This window comes from Thermobia domestica, chromosome 15 (genome assembly GCF_964235325.1).
Source record: "Thermobia domestica chromosome 15, izTheDome1.hap1.1, whole genome shotgun sequence".
In the NCBI taxonomy this organism is placed as follows: domain Eukaryota; kingdom Metazoa; phylum Arthropoda; class Insecta; order Zygentoma; family Lepismatidae; genus Thermobia; species Thermobia domestica.
Genome location: NC_137468.1, coordinates 148,353,409 through 148,372,758, shown reverse-complemented (window position 1 = coordinate 148,372,758; position 19,350 = coordinate 148,353,409). Strand labels below are relative to the sequence as shown.

The following is a 19,350-nucleotide window of genomic DNA, read 5'->3' as shown; positions in this document are numbered from 1 at the left end:
TTCGACGGGATACAGGGCAAACGGGGATGGTGATTATTATACTAAAATATCCATTTCTCCGAATTTTTGAAAACTAGAGATTAAATTTGGTATAGAGGGCATGGTGGTTCAGTGTTAAAGCGTTCACCTTTGATGGTTGGGGGTCCCTGGTTCGATCCCAGCTCGCACAGACTGAACTTTGTGGTGGAAAAGCACCGTGATCGTGGGTTTTCTCCGGTTTCTCCCGTTTCCTTCCGCTTTCTTCAATCCACCATTTCATTCCTTGCTCATCATCACTGTCTCCTTTAGCGTAACCGGCGTAATAAGCCTGGGACGTAAAACTGAAAGATTTCAATTTTTTTCGTTTTAACTTTGGTAGATGGAATTTTCATTTAAAATAATAAAACATGTGTTTTATTCAATATTTTTTTTATATATTTGACAAATTGGAAGAAGAGGGGGGAAGGATTGATATCACAATTATTATAATAAAATGTGTATATCTCGAAATCTCTTAAAATCACAGACACGAAATTCAGTATTTAAACTTCTTATTTAAAATAATGTGTTTCAGCTTTTTTTTTATACCTGGCTTTGAAGGGAAGAAGAGGGTTGAGAAGGAAAAGGAGCGTGATTACAATTATTATAATAAGGGTCCTTAACTCGGAATTCGTTAAGCTTAGCAACGCACAATTTGGTATTTGGACATCTTGTTTTAGATAATAGAACATGTGTTTTAGCGCTTGTTAATATTTGATCTACATGGGATGAAATGGGGTGGGCAATAAAAAAGGAGTGAGATTATAATGCTTACAATAAGGTGGTCATATCTTGGATATTGATATGGAATTTGCTTTTGGTACTTCTTACTTAAAATTAATAAACATAGGCCTTATGCAGACATATGATTAGCGTCATATTAAAGGCCTGACTATTACAGGAAACATATGTTAGTCGAACTCTATAGTATGGCACAGAGGTTGGAAGAAAATGAGGTTGAGTTTAATAATAATAATAATAATAATAATAATAATAATAATAATAATTATTATTATTATTATTATTATTATTATTATTATTATTATATATCCATATTTCAGAATCTATTAGGGTTAGGGATATAATATTTGTTCTACGAACTCTTTATCTTAAATCAATTAAATAAGTATTTAATCAATTTTTATATGTGCCCCAGAAGAGAAGAGGTGAGATTTTATATATCTCTTACCTTAAATGACACAACGAGAGGTTTGAATTTTTTGCGAGACCTCAGACCAGTGGCGGATCTAGCCCAGGGCTGGGGGAGCCAAGGCCCCCAAGCCTTTTAGTGATAAAAAATAATTTAAGCTATTATTAATACATTTTTGGAAGTTTATAGTAATCTAATGATATACCTACCATAATTTGGACTCTGGCTTCCCCTTCCCCCACTTTTCGTCTTCAAGATCCGCCTCTGTCTCAGTCAATTTCTACATTTATGAAAGATACACAACGAAGAGCGAAAAAAATGTCCAGGGTGACACACGAGGAAATTTACTGTTGACCGATATTACTATATACTTAAATGATTATATCATCCTGAATACGATAAAGCACGTGCGAAATGCATTAAATAAACTCTCAAATTAATCTTTTCCATGTCTGAGTATAATAATTAAGCCATTCCAATCATTTTTATTTTACAAAAGCAAGCCACAATTATAGAATAGTCCAGAGGGTCAATTCTGTAATCATGACGTTCTTTCCTTGCCTTCTTAAACATACACTGTACTTGGTTAAAAGAAATAGAACAAATAATACGTAATATCACATCTAAGATTTTAGGCATTGCGTTATATAGTACGTAAAAACACTGCACTCTTTTATCTGGGATATTTCACTGACAAAAGTTAGAGGTAGGTGAACAAGTGTTTACATGTAATGGAATAGTTTAGGCTTAAAAGCAGAAAACGAGAGATAAATACGACTGATGAAGAATATAATGCGAAATATCACTTTTTCGTACTTGATAATCCTTATTTTAACACGTCTTGCAAGTCGTTAGAGTTTTCTCTGATTTTTTAACTTGATAACATGGAAGTCTAATATATCAAAAATGTTATTTTGTGCTTGATTTATTCTCTTCTCGATTTCAGTGGAAGTTTAATTTTTGAAACACTTTCAACACAATTCACTTCTCTTTATTTATAAAAGTACTGGTTACAATGTGCACTTTAAAAAAAAAATTCACGTTGACTTTGATACTAATTTGCTAGATTTATCAAACACATTTTGTCGGACAGTGTATTCCGGTGATTTAGAGTTCGACGACTTGTTTCCTTTACCGGCTTCTTCTTCCGTTGGTGGGAAAACATAGTTTGGACCAAAATCAATGTACACTCTTTGGCGCTGCCCCATGGATTCTAAGTGAGAGCGTATTTGGGAAAATGTTGGTCGATTATCTGCATCATGTGACCAACAGGTGAGCATTAGAGAATACCTACAATATCAAAAGAATGAATATTAGTACATTGTACATTAACGTAAGTGTGCACAGCGTGCTAACAACGAACTTGCTAAAGATAAAATGTTTACAAATATGCTTATCGTCATAAACATTATCTGTAAAGAAGGAAGATAGGTCATATTAGTTTGATTATTCCCAGTCCATAAATTCGAAATAAAAATGACAGGGTGGATTAGGAAGTTTGTGGAATGACTTGGAAGGAAGAAACTGTTTTATGTATGCATACATTAGCTGTGTAACTTTATCCGTTGGTAGTCACAGTGCAAAATTTCATTTCTCTATTGTTTCAGATGAGAAGTTTATAAGACGCTAAATTGCCGGAAGTGACGGAAATTTGTGACATGGAGAAAATTGAGCATCGAACTGTCATTAAGTCACACGTACCTTGTATGCATGGCAGAAATTCATTCCTGTGGGTTCGAACTATTGCCGCACCTACCTTATTCGCCTGATCTGGCCTCTCGGAATTTCTCTTGTTCAGAAACCTCCAAAATACTGTGATTTTCTTCCGATGCAGGAGTGAAAAGTGCTGTATTGGTATATTCTGCAAGACTCGACGAATTTATCTTGAAAAGCATTACCGGATAGGTAGTGTAAACGTATGTCGGTCCAGAGGGATTATGTAGAAAAATGAAACAACTTATCCAAATATTTTCTAATTTTGTGGGTTATGTCACGAACTTTCCAATCCACCCTTTTATTTCGCATTTCACTCTTAGTAATGTAACTGATTTCTTCCATTGTATTTCATTCCTTCGAAATATTAATGTATGTTGATGATTATCAAATTAATAGAAACACATGTAGTTGACAACACATAAGATATGTGATGTGTTAACAATGATTTTGTGTGTGTGTGTGTGTGTGTGTGTGTGTGTGTGTGTGTGTGTGTGTGTGTGTGTGTGTGTGTGTGTGCAGAGTTTGGTCATTGTTACTGGTGATCAAGTTTTAAGTGATCTTGTATAGTACTTCAGGCGATATAGATCGAAGGCGCGTGTTAAAACTGGCAGAAGTTGGTAACGGAAAACAGGAGATCTTTCTGTACCTGAAATAGTATAAATTGTAGCTGAGCAGTTAAATGACGCGAGTGTGGGAGATTCGGGTTAGACTCCCCGTGGGAGATCATGTGGTTCGGACACCACGTTAAGCTGTAGGTCTAAGTCTCATATAGCCTCACTGATAAATACTCGACACTAAACTCAATATCATATCACATCACAAATGACACAAGTGTACCGAAGATGGTCAGTGTTCCATATATGTTACAAGAAATAGTGTCGCGGATGATGATAGGCTACAGAACTCGTGGCAAAATAAAATCGACGAAGAGAAATAGCGGACGCAAAAAATCCTCAGTGATAAAATAGATGATCATTAGAGAGTATTGCCACCAAGAATCTCAAACGGAATGAGACAAAACTGATAGTGAACCTCAATCAGTACCTGAAAGAGCCTATTCAGATAATCTTTGTCTTAGACTAGTTGCATAATTGGGATGCAATTTTCAAACCACTTTACATCACCAACAAAGCTTTACTTTGAAGTAAACAGTACCAAGAACATATAAAGTGGATGATAATGATTCAAAATGCATAAGGTGGTCTCCTAACCAACAACAGATCTGTGACGCGTAAGAAAACTTCTGGTTACACATTCTATTAGCTTGCTGATGGGTGACGGTGTCGCCAGAAATATTACGTACCCACCGTAGTAAAGTATGGGACACCTCGGAGAAGGGAGATACCTCAGTATTTCTTCAAATCACTCGAATATCCCTTCACTATCTTGAACTCATGGTGGTGGCTCTGTGATGTTGTTATCTTTCACCTGGTAGTCCGTGAGTCCTATGATTACGCTCACAGGACGATTTACTGATAGTGATCATGCGAAAATTATAGATGAGCAAATATGTTGTACGGCTTAGGTGTTGTTTAAGGACAATGACTCAATTTTGAAAATGACAATTCGTCAATCCACACTACCAGAGTTGCTATGAGGTCGGACAACGGAATGGACTAATTTTCCTCAACTTACACAATAGCCAGATCTCAACATTACTGAACGCTTCTGGCCCGTGTGAGGGCTCCCAACTACACAATAGAGTCATACATTTACATTAACAGTACTGAGTGCTGCTCTGCATGACAAAATGGTGGAATAATTCTCTGGGAACCATTTTTGAATTATATCTCTCTATTCCACAATTCGATCAGAACTGTTGTACGTGCTAACGGTTTTCCCATGCGGCATGAATGAAGTAAGCTGTATTTTCTTTAGGTGTTTACATTATTTAAAAAAAAATCTGTATATTATGCATAAACACAAGCTTTGATGTAAACGTAATTCTTTCCAAGATTTTTAAAAAAATGTAAGTTGTAAAATCAACATAAATTCGGATGAAATGAGGCTCATTTAAATGAAACTACATAAAAGAAAAGTAATAATAAATAGTTAACTACAACGAAGACATCTCTCACATATGAAATAATAAAAGAAATATCACGATAGTCAATTTTCATAATGTACTCTACTCAATTAGAAAACAGAATGTTAAAAAATGTTCACATGAAATTTTGATACCGCTTTCTCTTCCCTTTTTTGTACTCTCGAGTGTATTACACTTTAAAAAAATATATTTACTCCTCCTGAAAAAATAAGTTCTTCTGTAGTATATACTCCCTCGTATATGTTTTATAAAAAGAAATTAGAACGTAGATCATGTTTTCCATTAGAAGGGAAAAAAATTAACATGTAACTATATAATTAGATATTTATTATTCATGTTTATTTTTCCTGAATGTTCATTTAAGTAAAAAAAAAAACAAATTATGTAGTTCTTGATGTGCAAAAATGATAATTTATTTATGTATTTATGTTACATTACAAAGTAACAAAATTCGAATCGAAACTAGTTATCAATGGAAACAGTGAAATACGGGGATTTTTTTCTGGAAAAAACTCTGTCAAAAAAAGTATTGCACTTACTATATAAATCATATCACATATGGTACCATCACCTAACTGGACCAAGGTGATGGATTCTGTAGGTGCAAGGGGGAGCTAATCTCCACTTCCATATAGACGTGGCAATGATCATTGAACTAGAAAGACGAAACAAACGCCACTCGCAAGCTTTTGCATAACTGAACGCAAACGAAAGCCGGCCTAATAACTCAATCATGCATAGTTTTTGAGATCGAGTATGAATAATATCCAAACATTTAAGTTTTTACGGGCTACGACCATCGTCACGCACGTGCTTTCTTCGTGGTTTCACCATATTCTCGCATTTTCTCTACGTAATATTAATCCCTATATTCTTACAATAGTTTACTCACAGAAAGAATTACTTTGTAACCTAAACAGCAATTTTTAGCACTTTGCCCTCCTAAGATAATACGTCCTAAACATAACATCAAAATCACAAACTTCAACTTTCGGATCCCCATAAATCTATAGTGCCAGTAGTATCATAGTTGCGGATATTTCTACAGACTCTTTACATGCAATAGTATTCAGTAAAAAACTTATGAGCACCCCGCCTTCTTTATGCGATTCCAACATACAGCCCCTTTAAAAGTGTAATTTTCTGTGCTTTTTTCTGGTGATTTCATGTATTGGTTTGCAACCCTAGAAGAAAGGCTATATATTCTTCGTGCATCTGAGTCTCTCCTCTAAACATTTGTTTTTGTTTGCCGTTCGTCTGATTCGTACGTCTTGAGCAACTGTAGGTTTCGTACACACGCTTACAAATGCAAAAATTGGCATTCCACCGACAACGAAGATGGTCGCCATTCAGGACCACTTCCACATACAACAACACGAATAGTGTTATTAACGTTCTCGTACAAAAGGTTCATCGCACTCAAATTTTTATAATTTTCAGAAATAGTCGAGCAACCACTTTTACAATTTTTGGACAATTTCAGAAGGACTGATCCAGTTAATAATGAAAATGAGACAAAATATTTGCATTAGACCAACTTTTCTGGGACAATATACAAAATAATTCCCATATCTTCTAAATCGTTTTGAATAATATCGTTTTCAAACACGCTTATCCGGTTGTTTCACCTGAATTTGTAATGTCGCCACGAAAGTCTGTTATGCAATGTGCATACCAGACTTGTATTGTGCTTTAATGTAAAATGTAATCAACTTTTCATTTACAATTAAATTTGGCATTAACGCAGAGTATACTTTGTTTTTTGTTTCTCCGTTAAAGTATGTATATCTCCAATGTGGACAACAGTAAGTGTAAAGTTTTATAATTATGTTCAAAATTATTAGTCTGCATTGTTTGTACACTTGTATCCATGTAAGAAGGAAATAATTAATATTAATTATTTTAGGGAAATTGCTTACACTACCTTTAGTGTAAAAGAAATTGGTATCAAATTTTGAAGTTATTTGGTTTAGTACACTGCGAAGTGTTAATAGGGCTATATATGGAAATTATTTTTAATCGTGACACTATGCTTTCGACAAATTTTGGTTTTCCTTATTGCTGTTCAAAAATGAATGTTGGATAGGTCCTAAAGTTTGTTTTCGGGAGTAGGGTATATTAGCAATTGTGCACAAGAAACCTGCATATAAATCGATTGGTCTTGATGAAACAAATTGATCAGTACAAAAAAATGGACACTTGCGATCACGCACTTCCAGCAGACGGTACCAAAGTTATTTTCTGGGGGTGGGGTATGTATACAGCAACTGCAGCCATACAACTTATACATCAATCAATTCGTATTGACGAGAAGAAGAAATCAGTAGCGAAATTTTCCGTATACAGTGTTTCCAATTTACTTCCCGAAACTGCCTGACTGAAAGTGTCCAATTTCGGTAACAATCACTTCGTTTGAACAGGAAAAATTGATTGAAATGTAGGTCAATCATGCGTAATTGATGGATATACTCAACTCACAGAAAAGTAAAAATAAAACAATGTCTCATTCCACTGCAATAGAAGATAACAGCTGTATTCAGGAAACAGAAATTTAATAAAATGGTTTCGAAATGTTACTACTTACAATTCATCCGTGCAGTTGTTTGGTTTCTCCAGTCTGTTACCTTCTAAAAGGAAAGGCATCAAGTCTCCGTCTGCAATGGTTGGATAAGGAAAGCCACCTGTAATTATACACGTAAATTCAAAAGAATAATTCTGACAGCAAACACAATTGAAATAGCTTGTTTGAACTTTATGATGGTACTTATAAACCTGAACGATAACCTTATTAAAATAAGTTCGTCAAACCATGTCTTACATAAAGCAAGGCGAATTAATATTAAGAAAATTGCTAAAGGCTCAGAATTTGAGACCACAAAACGTTAAAGCTCACAGAGGTTTTACATGGTAAATATGCAGCTTTAGTATAAAATCATTAAGCAAATTGTAGCTTCATTAGTAATAAAAAAAACACTCATTAACTTATAGCTATTTGACTGAAGCCTGCATATCAACTAAAGCCTCATTGTAAATTTGTCAAGACAAGCTTATAGTTGTTAAACTGTAACGTCATTATTGTAATATTTTGTAATGAATTTGTAGTGAACATTTTCGAACTAAGTACGCTACACTTAGTAAAGCATCGTTGTATGTTAAGCGAATATGAAGAAACAAAGAATAAATGTTAAGTATTGTGTTGCATCGTCTCTCAGTTCTTACTCTGAATTTGCAACGACAGTAAATAATTGGTCGTTGTGTCTTTGTAAATTTTAAAATAATAAACAGAGAAACGCTGAGGAAAAGTGAGTAGACAGTGGCAATGTAAAAAGTAATTTTTTAAATTTTTATAAAGGCAAATTGCAGATGCGCTTACTTTGTGCAAATATGCCTAAGAAAGCTTGTATGTCAGTAGGAGCACGGACTGCCTACAGAACGTATAGTCAAACGCACTGACAAAAGAAAATAATGGAGTAAAAGCAAGCTTCATTGACAGAGACCGCAGAGTATTGAAGAGAATCGTTACCAAGGAAGGTAGACCAAATTCGCTAAAAGTAAATATGGAACAAAATAAGCACTCACTTAGAACAACTTATCGCGATTATTTCATTCCAACACAAGTTGTACACCCTGAACATCCACAATCGGATTCCAACTTTCAAACAGCTTATCACAACCAACAACGCTTTAGTAGGGATGGTTGGTGACACACAACATGGTTCAGTGAGCCTTCTTTCGTCTCAGTTCCGTGTTTACGTATGTCGGACACCTGGTGAAGTTTAGGTGGTCACATATCGTATCGTCGAAATACAATAATATAATTTCGCAGCGAATGATACAGTTTTACTAGTTGACAGTGAGCCAATCCACACGCTGAAGTTGCATGAACATTAGGACGAGCTACAAATTCTCCACTGGCTCGTCCAATCCCCAGACTTCAATGTAATTAAATAATTGTAGTCAACTCTGGAGTTCCAACTCCGTAGCAGATATGCACCTTCATCCTCGTTCTACTGTGTGAGAAATGGTACAATTTTCTGGAAAATTCATGTTTTATATGCCTCCATTCTACGACGAGTCAAAGTTGTTTCGTAGGCCAATGGTAGTTCCTCGCCGTATGAACCAGGTAGGTTGCATTACCTTTAGATGTTTCCCTTATTTTGATAGTAATCTGTATACATATGGTTATAGAACGAATGTACGACACGAATACAATGCTTGAACAAGATTTATGTCAATCATATCATCTGGACTAAGGAAGTGAGAGCAACCATAGAATATTAGTTTCATTCTATGTATCTTATTTCGAAACAATTGAATGATGTTAATACTGAATAACTGCATTGCAGAAGTTTAATGGTCGACTGAAGTATTAAGAAAAAGTATTAATACAAAAATAAACTGAGCAGTCAATTACGTGCCAAATCTAAGCATTCAATTATACTAATTGTTGTACTAGTGATATTCACAAATATAACATAATCAGATTAGCATTGATATTTTTTTGTGATTTAATGTCGTCTACAATTAATTAAAATGTGTCTTGTCCATTATAATTTTAAAGTTAATTGAACTGAGTTAAAGTAGTTTACTATATACAGGATGATACTGTTTATGTTTCCTAGGTTTGATTTGGCAACACTGGCGAGAAACGGGACGGAGTGAGAGAGATGCCTTTTGGCCGGTAGCAGATGGTCTTGGATTCAGTGCACAATGAAGCATTGACCGGGACAGCAGCATGTTTTCTGAAGAAGCATTTGTAACACACGAGTCACTCATGTTTGTGCAGCGAACATTTAGACGTGCTTTTGGTGATCAGCAAGGAAGAGGAACAACGCCATCAGCAAAAACAATATCTGTGATTACACAGTGGTGCACAAGTAGTAATGTAGGAGATAAAATATACCGACATAAGCAAACAGTCTGTACACCCGCAACACGTGTGTAGAAGACAGTTCTTGCAGGTCCGATACGTTCAGCGCAACGGCATTCGCTCCCATCAGTGATGCCAATTCCTTCAGAGCCCTTTTCCCTTCACAAGCTTCAGAATTTCCCTTTTCCGGGCAAAATTTCCCTTCATCCAAACCGTTCAAGTACTGTATTTAGTAAACGAATTTTTAATCGTTTTCGCTTCCACCCACTCACCCCAATCTTATAACCACATACAAGCAGATATCTGACAGCCTTCCTTTTAGCTTACGCAGAATTTGAACTTGATTTGTTTTTTAAGCATCTAAGGCGTCGCGATAGAGGAGGGGAAAGGATATGGAAAGGTGTAGGCTAGGACCTATGTTAAAGGTGCAATCTCTGCATTTGCCTGGCGTGACTGAGGAAAAACCCTATAAATAACTCGGTGAAGATGGACAAACTAAATAAATCATAAAAAATATAAAATAAATATTACGTAAATTTAATGTTTATCCTAGATATCATGATAGATTTTAATATTAATGTAATCTAAAGTACAAAGAAAATATTAAGTATATATTTGATATGTACTTACTTAAGAACAGCATTCCCATATTTACTGAAACGAACAGTTACAAAGAAAACTCTAGCTGCTACTGTCTTTGGCTGTACACGAGAAATGTTCGTAAGCACAATACAAACTAAATCAAAGTTTAGAGATGCGGACTTCTTAAGAATTTATCGTTCTGTGCGCACAGTCACCAGAAAATGTGTAAACTTACACAAACACACATACACTAATGACCCAGTATTCGCCCATATATACATATTTACATTCACGACACGCAGATTTTCTTCTCTTACATCGATTAATCCTTTTCATAATCAATTTTCTGGTTGGGAAAACCAGACTGATATAATAGTTGGAGTGATAATTTAATTGAGAAATATTTCATCTTATTGAATTAGATTTAATTCAACAAGAGGAAGATTAATTTTGATCTTCCTGGCATTGGCATGAGTGCAGGATGAATTGGTTTTTTGTGCTCCGGAATTCTGGCTTAAATTGAATGTAAAGTGTATATTGTAGTGATGTGTAGTGATTACAAATGACTATGAATATACAGTAGTAACGTTGGTGAGCATATTATATCAGTAAGTATATGATACGGCAGTATATAACGTAATTATAAGTCGCTTTGATTCTTTGTTTACATTGCTGAACAGAGTAGCCATATCAGTAAGCCTTAAATTCCGGAGTCGATCAGTGATTCGAGATATCGGTTGTTGTCATGAGTGTCTGTTCGGAATGTACAAAACCGGTACCGAGACAGGGCATATCAGCTAAATTACAGTGCATGGACTGTCATAATTGGATGCATTCTCGGTGTGTGAAATTAAACGAAGCAGACGTTGAGTTTATTAAATCTCAAAACAAACACTGGCGCTGCCCGAATTGTTCCAAGAAACGTCGAAGTAGTATGCAGGAGTCAGAAATATCACCTGAGTCTGTCCCATCTATTGCGGATGTTTATAAACTGCTGCTCGATATGAAAGAAGAAATCAGTAATATAAGAAAGTCTTCTCGTGAAATGGAGCGCGATTTAGGCAAATCCTTAGATTCCTGTCACGAAAAGTTGGACAGTAATCAAACGTTGCTTACTAATCAACAACAATTAATTGAAAAACAGCAAGTGTTGATAGAAAGTTTGACAAGTGAGAATAAATTATTGAAAAAGCAAATCCTGGAATTAAAAGCTAAGTGTGTTGACATGGAACAGTACTCTCGGTGTAATACCCTGGAAATATATGGAGTGCCTGAATCCCCCCAAGAAAATATCCCTGAAATTGTAATGAACATCGGAAAGGCTTTAAATGTACACATTGATGAAACAATGATCGATGCTTGTCATCGGTTAAAGAAATTCAATAATCGACCTACTACTGGTATTATAGTTAAGTTTGTCCGGAGACATCATAAAGAGTTATTTCTTTCACGAAGAAAAGTAAAGAGAAACCTGTCTACAATTGATATAGGTATGAATAGTGACAATCCAATATATATTAATCAATCCTTGGCCCCAACCAGGAAAATATTGTTTGCTAAGGCAAAGCAGCTGCAATGCGATAAAAACTATAAATATCTGTGGGTAGATTATAGTGGGAAAGTTAAAATCAGGAAAGGTGACCAAAGTCCCATTCATGTAATCTCCTCAGAGGAGGACTTAGACAAACTACAGGGTTAAATTTGTTGTGCTTTGGTCATAAAATCCTTATTAAGTTCATTATAATTGTACCTTTTCATGTATATAATGGTTTTTATTATCTCACTGATATCAATTGGTTAATATTTATAAATACTCGTATAGGAGATGGAGTACAAAAATAAACTGTCATTATATTATCAAAATGTTAGGGGTCTCAGGACCAAAACTCACCTTTTTCTCAAAAACATATTAAGTAGTAACTATGATATTATAGCCTTAACAGAAACATTTTTGAATACTGATGTTAAGACTGCTGAATTATTCGATAACAGGTATAATGTTTTTAGAAATGATAGAGACCTTACGTTATCAGGTAAATCTGGAGGTGGGGGTGTACTTGTGGCGGTTAAGAAGTTATATAAAACTATTCATGAGGTAACATATAATGCACAAAATTGTGAATCACTCACAATATATATTCGTGATGAAACTCAAAAGTTATTTATAAATGTTGTTTATATAACACCATCTTCCCCAATAAGTGTATATCAAGATTATTTTAATCATTTAGAACAGAACAACTGTTTAGTTGCTTCCGACATCTTTATAGTTGGAGACTTTAATATAAAAGAAATTGGTAATTCAAATCATAATCTTCTAAGAGGATCGTAACGTGTCAAAGGCTCCAACAATTTATTTCATATTTTAACATGACTTCATATAATACTATACAAAATTATAACCTAAGGACCTTAGATTTGGTTCTAGCGAATGTTACAGTGGAACTCGAGCAAGATGAGTCTCCCTTAGTACCTGAAGATGTTAATCATCCTAGTTTATCAATTTCAGTACCGTCAGTCAAAAAAATGCCCATAAGTAAGACAACGCAAAGAAAATATTATAATTATAGGAAAGCTGATTTTTACAAATTATACTGTACACTGCGTGATTATGACTGGGAAAACCTATATGATTTCGATAGTGTCGACTTAGCATTAATCTTTCTATATGATTCTTTATATAAATGTTTTGATAATTGTATACCAATATGTACGCAAGTTAGGAAGTCTAGGTATCCGGTATGGTTTACCAGAGAAATAATTCAAACTATTAAAATTAAGAAAAAATGTGCTAAAAAGCGTAAATTCTCTAGGTATTATGACGAAAGATTCAGGAACGTAAGGTCGGAATTAAAACAGCTTATACATAGAGCTTATGATGATTACATAGAACAACTCCAAATGAATGTCAATGATAATATAAAACGTTTTTGGTCATTTGTAAATACCAAACAACAACATAACATAAGAAATCTAGTGCACACTTTGAATAACGAGAACTTTTCCCAAGGCAATATTTCAAACGGTTTTGCAAAATATTTTTCTTCAGTTTACAGTCAAACCAACTTTAGTTATAAAATTAACGATGTTCTTGGAGATTTTCCGAACATACATCACAAACTTGATATTTTGCATTTTAACTATGTTACTTCAGATGAGGTTAAAAGTGCTATTAAGCATCTCAAACCCAAACAATCTTGTGGCCCAGATGGAATTCCTTCTTACGTTATTAAAGCATGTGGAGATGTTCTATGCGAACAAATTAAATTTATTATTAATTTGTCATTGAAAACTAATATTTTTCCTCAAAAATGGAAAAAACAAAAATAACTCCAATTTTGAAATCAGGTAATTCGAACGTTATAACAAATTATAGGCCTATTTCAATAATTAATTCAATGTGTAAAGTATATGAATACATACTATACGAAAAGGTGTTTAATCATGTGAAAATTTGCATTTCTCCAAATCAACATGGCTTTTTCCCTAACAGATCAACAGTAACAAACTTGTTGGAATTCTTACAGAAGATCTACAATTGTTTTAAAAAAAAAAGGAACAAATGGATGTAATATATTTGGACTTTGCTAAGGCTTTTGACAAAATAGATCATGAAATATTAATCAAGAAACTTATAACATTCGGATTATCCAAAAATTTAATTATGTTGTTTCTATCTTATTTACATAATAGAAATCAATATGTAGAGTTTCAACAAAAAATTTCTTATCAGTTTGTAAGTTCATCTGGTGTTCCGCAAGGTTCCAATCTTGGTCCTTTGTTGTTTTTGATTCTAATTAATTATTTGCCTGAGGTTGTAGAAAATTCCAATTGTTTGTTATTTGCCGACGATGTAAAGATATATAAATCAGTTACAGTTGAAGAAGATAGCAAAATTTTACAACAAAACTTGAATAAAATCATAGATTGGTGTGATTTAAATAAACTACAACTGGACGTAAATAAGTGTAAAAGTGTAACCTTTAATAGAAAAAACAAATTAGTTAAATATGTATACAAAATTAATAATATCCAAATAGAGAATGTTACATCGATTAGAGATCTTGGTGTAATTTTTGATTGTAAATTAACATTTGGTAATCATTTAGTTAGTGTCATAGACTCAGCAAATAGAGCCTTAGGTTTTATCACAAACACAAAAATATTTTCATAACCATCAGTAATTATCAAGTTATATGCAACCCTAGTTAGAAGCAAATTAGAGTATGCGTCGGTAATCTGGAGTCCCCACTTTAAGAGAGACATCCAAGCAATTGACGTGATTCAAAACAAATTTTTGAGATATTTATATTATAAAACATTTAAACCAGATTCAACAACTTACTTGTCAGTGTCACTTTTACGCTCGCTATTCAACCTAAGTAGCTTAAAGGATAGAAGAATTGTACATTCTCTTATTATTTTAAGAAATATATTGGCAAATAGAATTAATAGTTCAACACTGTTGCTACATATCCCTTTCTATGTACCAAGATATCGCTCCAGAAATCAAAATATCTTTTATATACCTATGTCAAAAAGTTCAACTCATGCACACTCACCTATTATACGAATGCTGAGAGTCTATAATAAATTAAATGATAGGATAGACCTATTTTCAGATGGAAAAGTTAAATTTGTTAAACTTCTCTATGAAATACTGAATAATGACCATGTATGATCTATTATTATTTGTTAACGTACTGATATATATTATATATGTGTATATTATTGTTCTCGTGGCTGGATTGTACATACTTTCCTTTGTATTTTTTTAGTATTTTTTCTTTTATTTTTTCTTTTATTTTTTCTTTTATTTTTCTCTTTCCATGTTTTATTTTTCTTCTTTGTAAAGTAATGTTACCATCAATTATGTAAGTCAAGAAGGTATGTTGTGGGTGTATGCCTGTGTACTTTCATATAAATAAATAAATAAATAAAAGATTTTAAATAAACATTGTTGTAATGTTTCGAATTTAACTGAATATGTTGATCGATGTGTAATGCTGTTAAATATTAACGAATGCAAAGCAAGATAACTTGTGAGAATTTATGTGAAATATGTGCAACGAATTATGTTTGGAACAAATAGGATGTTGAATTTATACTGCATTTTAATGAGATTAATCAGATACGTAGATACATTCAATCTATAAGTGATTGAAGAGAGGTTCAAATTTCCCTGCAATATTGAGAGATTACAAACAATTTCCCTTTTTCCCCTTTCCCCAAAATTTACTCAAAATTTCCCTGCGCCAAGGGAAATTTCCCCTCAATTGATATCACTGGCTCCCATTGAATCTTGCTCGGAATAGTGTTGGAAGAATGTTGCGATATGATCTCAAATTTCAGCCATATAAAATGAGAGTGGTGCAGGAAACATCGGAGGCAGATAAAAGAGTTCGAGTGCAGTTTTGCTAGGCCATACTGAAATTAATTATCCAGAACCAGGCACATCCTTATTGATTCAATTCTCATGACAAAAGAAGCAAACTTCTTTCTGATAGGGTATGTGAACAAATAGAACTTTAGATATTGGGCATCTGAAATTCCACATGAGAAACGTGAGAATTACGTGAGAAACTCCAGTGAAAACCTTGGTGTAATGTGGAGGCTATGGATGTTACCGGGCAATACTTTTACGAGGATGAACACTAGCAACCCGTTACTATGACACTGGAAAGATACACACACATGTTGACAAATTCTCTGCTCCCATAGCTACGACAGAAAAATGTATCTGTATATGTATGGTTTCAACAACATGGTGCAGGACCCATACGACAAGGCAATAGACGGTAACATTCAGGACCATGTTTTCTGGAAAAGCGATTTCAAGATTTAGGAACGTTCCATTGTCCCCAAGATCTCCAGATTTGACCACCCATGACGTTTTCTTGTGGAGTATTTAAAAGACAGAATGTATAAAGTTCGACTGGAGACACTGGAGGAACTACGCAATGGATTCGAGAGAAAATTTCCGCCATCACTCCGAATCTCTTACAGTCACGGGCAATTTAAATACTGGCCAGCGTATTCAGAGGGCGCCTACGTCTGGTGCGTGAGGTCTCTGGTTTGAGTCCCAGCCAAGTAAGTTAGTGGTAAGCAATATCGTGTCCGTGGGTTTTTTCGAGGTACTTCTTTTTCCTCCTATTTTCTCATTCTCTTCCCTCATCATTCATTTTCCTTAATCATCTCTTCCATAGCCTAAAGGGCATATTAGTGGGACACTAAACTAAAAGATTTCATTTCATTTCATAAAATATTTATTTTAAAATACCAACCAAATCATTATGATTTTTAAAGTAAATTATCAGAACAAAACACATTCGCACCAGTAAATTAACCTTTTTAGGATTTCCACTTTTTGAAGTAAATTTTAGACTTTCACTCAAACTGCTATTGCCTCCTTACTATTTACCGTAGGATCATGGTTCATACCTCGTTTTTTCAAGATAAATGAAATTTTCCAACGGTACTGCTTGCTTGTTCGTATACACCAGAAACTGGAAAATCGAAAAAAATAAGATTTTTCGATTTTTTTTTTAAATTTTTTGTTCCTTTGGCCCGGGCCTGTGTTCACGTAGGGATCTTATTTTATTTTTAAAAAAAATACATAGTTATATAAATAATGTGTACAAAGTTTCATTCTTGTATCTTGAAAACAGGTTGGGAGAAATTTTTGAAAGTCTGAATTTGACCCATTTTTTCATATATATATATATATATATATATATATATATATATATATATATATACATATATGAAAACATACTTCAAAAATGTACTGCATCATTGACCTAGAGTCATGGTTTAAGCTTCATTTTATTTAGTATAATGAGCCCCTTCCAACGGTACCACTCGTATGTCCGTATCATACACCGGAACCGTAAAATTAGGGAAAAAGCCGGAAGTATTTTTGAAAATCCAACCATAACACTTTGCCCCTCTGCCCAGGCCTGAGTTGATGTAGGAATCTGCCTTTTCTCTGAAAATACATTGTTATGTAAATAATACGTGAGCGAAATTTCAATCTTGTATCTTGAAAACAAAGGACGGAAAAAATTGTTGAAAATTTGAATTTAGGCTCACTCTATATATACACACACATACTCATATATATGTACTGCGTCATTACTGTTTGACCTAGAGTCATGGTTCAAACGTTATTTTCTTTGGTATACTATCCACATGTACGTATCATATACCTGAACTGAAAATATTGGAAAAAAAACGGAAATTTTTCTAAAAGAAATCACTCCCTAGGAACACCTGCGCCCCCTGTGCCCGGACCAGGTTTTACATAGGAATCTAAGAAACTTTTGAGACATACCAACAATATACACAATCTGTATGCAAAATTTCAATCTGATACCTTGAAAACTAAAGGTGTGAAGCTTTTTGAAATTTGTTTTAAGAAAAAATGAAAAATCACGCTCCTCCGATCTCACTTGGCACCGCCAAGTTTACCATCTGGTTCCAAAATGCATCTGGGGTGTTCTTTGGTCCATCCTTGACTTGACTAATAAAAAGGCCTGGCCTTAATACGTGTTATAGAACCTAAAGTAGCAGTCAAAGTCGATAATACGCCATGGTAACAAAAGTTACCAAAAATCTTAAGTGTTAAATGTTCTGAAATTTAAAAGAAAAACAAATTTTGATATCGTAAAACTGCTCACAAAATGTTCATTGTAAAAACGAAATAGGGTAATACAAGAGCATTTCATAGACACGTGCACGAAGTATCACAATTTCAAAATTTGGGTAATTTCTAAATAACAACAGGATGCTGGACCATTACTAACAGTTATTAACAATAGATAAATTCTGAGACGTTTCTTTATGAATTTCACTCAAAACCAAGTTAGTTTGATTCGACTGTTTGGAAAATGCATGTATTGAAAATTTATCTTTTCCTTTTGTGGAAGGAAGGCGTTAAATAGATAGAAATTGTAATACATTTATTGGTTGTTTTCAGTTATGTTGCAAAATCCAAAAGCAGCAAAAACTCGAAATCTAAAACTGAAAGATTTTGTGTTTTCAAATTTCTCATAACATTATCAACAATCCGTAATAAATTATATTTTTGTTAACAAATCTTCATGCCCGTAAACAGGCATCATAAGAGGGTCACTACGAAAGTTTTGAGATACGCATTGTTGTGGCACAGTACTTGAATTCCAACAATTGCGTTCGGTAGTGGTATCCAGAGCAGTGTTGCCAACAAGTTAATACAATAAGTCGCTAAATAGGAGATGAAATGACTCCAATTTTGGGTGAAAAGTCGCTAATAAAATTTTCGTGGAATTTTGCCTCTTTCATATATATATATATATATATATATATATATATATATACAGGGTTTTCATAAAGTCTGGACGGATTTAATTTGCTTATAATTTTCACAAAAATGCTCATAATGAAATCAAATAAAGTGCAAACGGTAGCGGAAGGGTTAATTTTTTAGTTGGCAACACTGTTAGATAAGCGGGAACACGTTGAGAGAGGGAGAGGGAGGGCAAGGATCAGTTTCTTATCAAATTCCATCCATTGTTGTTTTCATTGTTGTTTCAATGTTGACTGTTAAAAATAAGTTGTAAGCTGTATTGGTGTGTGTGTCTTTTAAAGAAATAAATAAATGAAAAACTCCTCTGAGAAGACTACTTTTTTACCGTATCAAAGATGGCGTCGGTGAAAGAGAAAGCGCAATGTGCTCTGTGGTACGCAGAGCTAAAATCACCAATTCTGGTGTGTCGAAAGTTCACCAAAGAGTTCAAAATCCAGCACCGACTGAGAATGCAATCCGAAAGTGGCATGCTAAGTTCTTGGAGACAGGAAACGTCCTGGACCGTCCTCGAAGTGGGAGGCCGCCAACATCGCCTGCAACAGTGAGCAGGGTAAGGGAAAGCATCATCAACAGCCCACAGAAGTCGATTCCTAGACGGTCCATGGAACTCAGAATTCCAC

At 34.2% G+C, this 19,350-nt stretch overlaps 1 protein-coding gene across 1 annotated transcript in view; it reads right to left on the bottom strand.

Moving 5' to 3' along the window:
- Nucleotides 1-1,085: 1,085 nt before the first annotated feature.
- The window catches only part of LOC145671288 (uncharacterized), a 1,722,162-nt gene continuing 1,703,897 nt past the window's right edge, over nucleotides 1,086-19,350 (bottom strand). The window contains exons 16-17 of the mRNA XM_081740242.1: nucleotides 7,516-7,612; nucleotides 1,086-2,458 (exon numbers count right to left, since the gene is read on the bottom strand). Of these exons, the coding sequence (XP_081596368.1) occupies nucleotides 2,206-2,458; nucleotides 7,516-7,612 (350 nt within the window). The 3' untranslated portion in view covers nucleotides 1,086-2,205. The remainder of the gene's footprint in view (nucleotides 2,459-7,515; nucleotides 7,613-19,350) is intronic.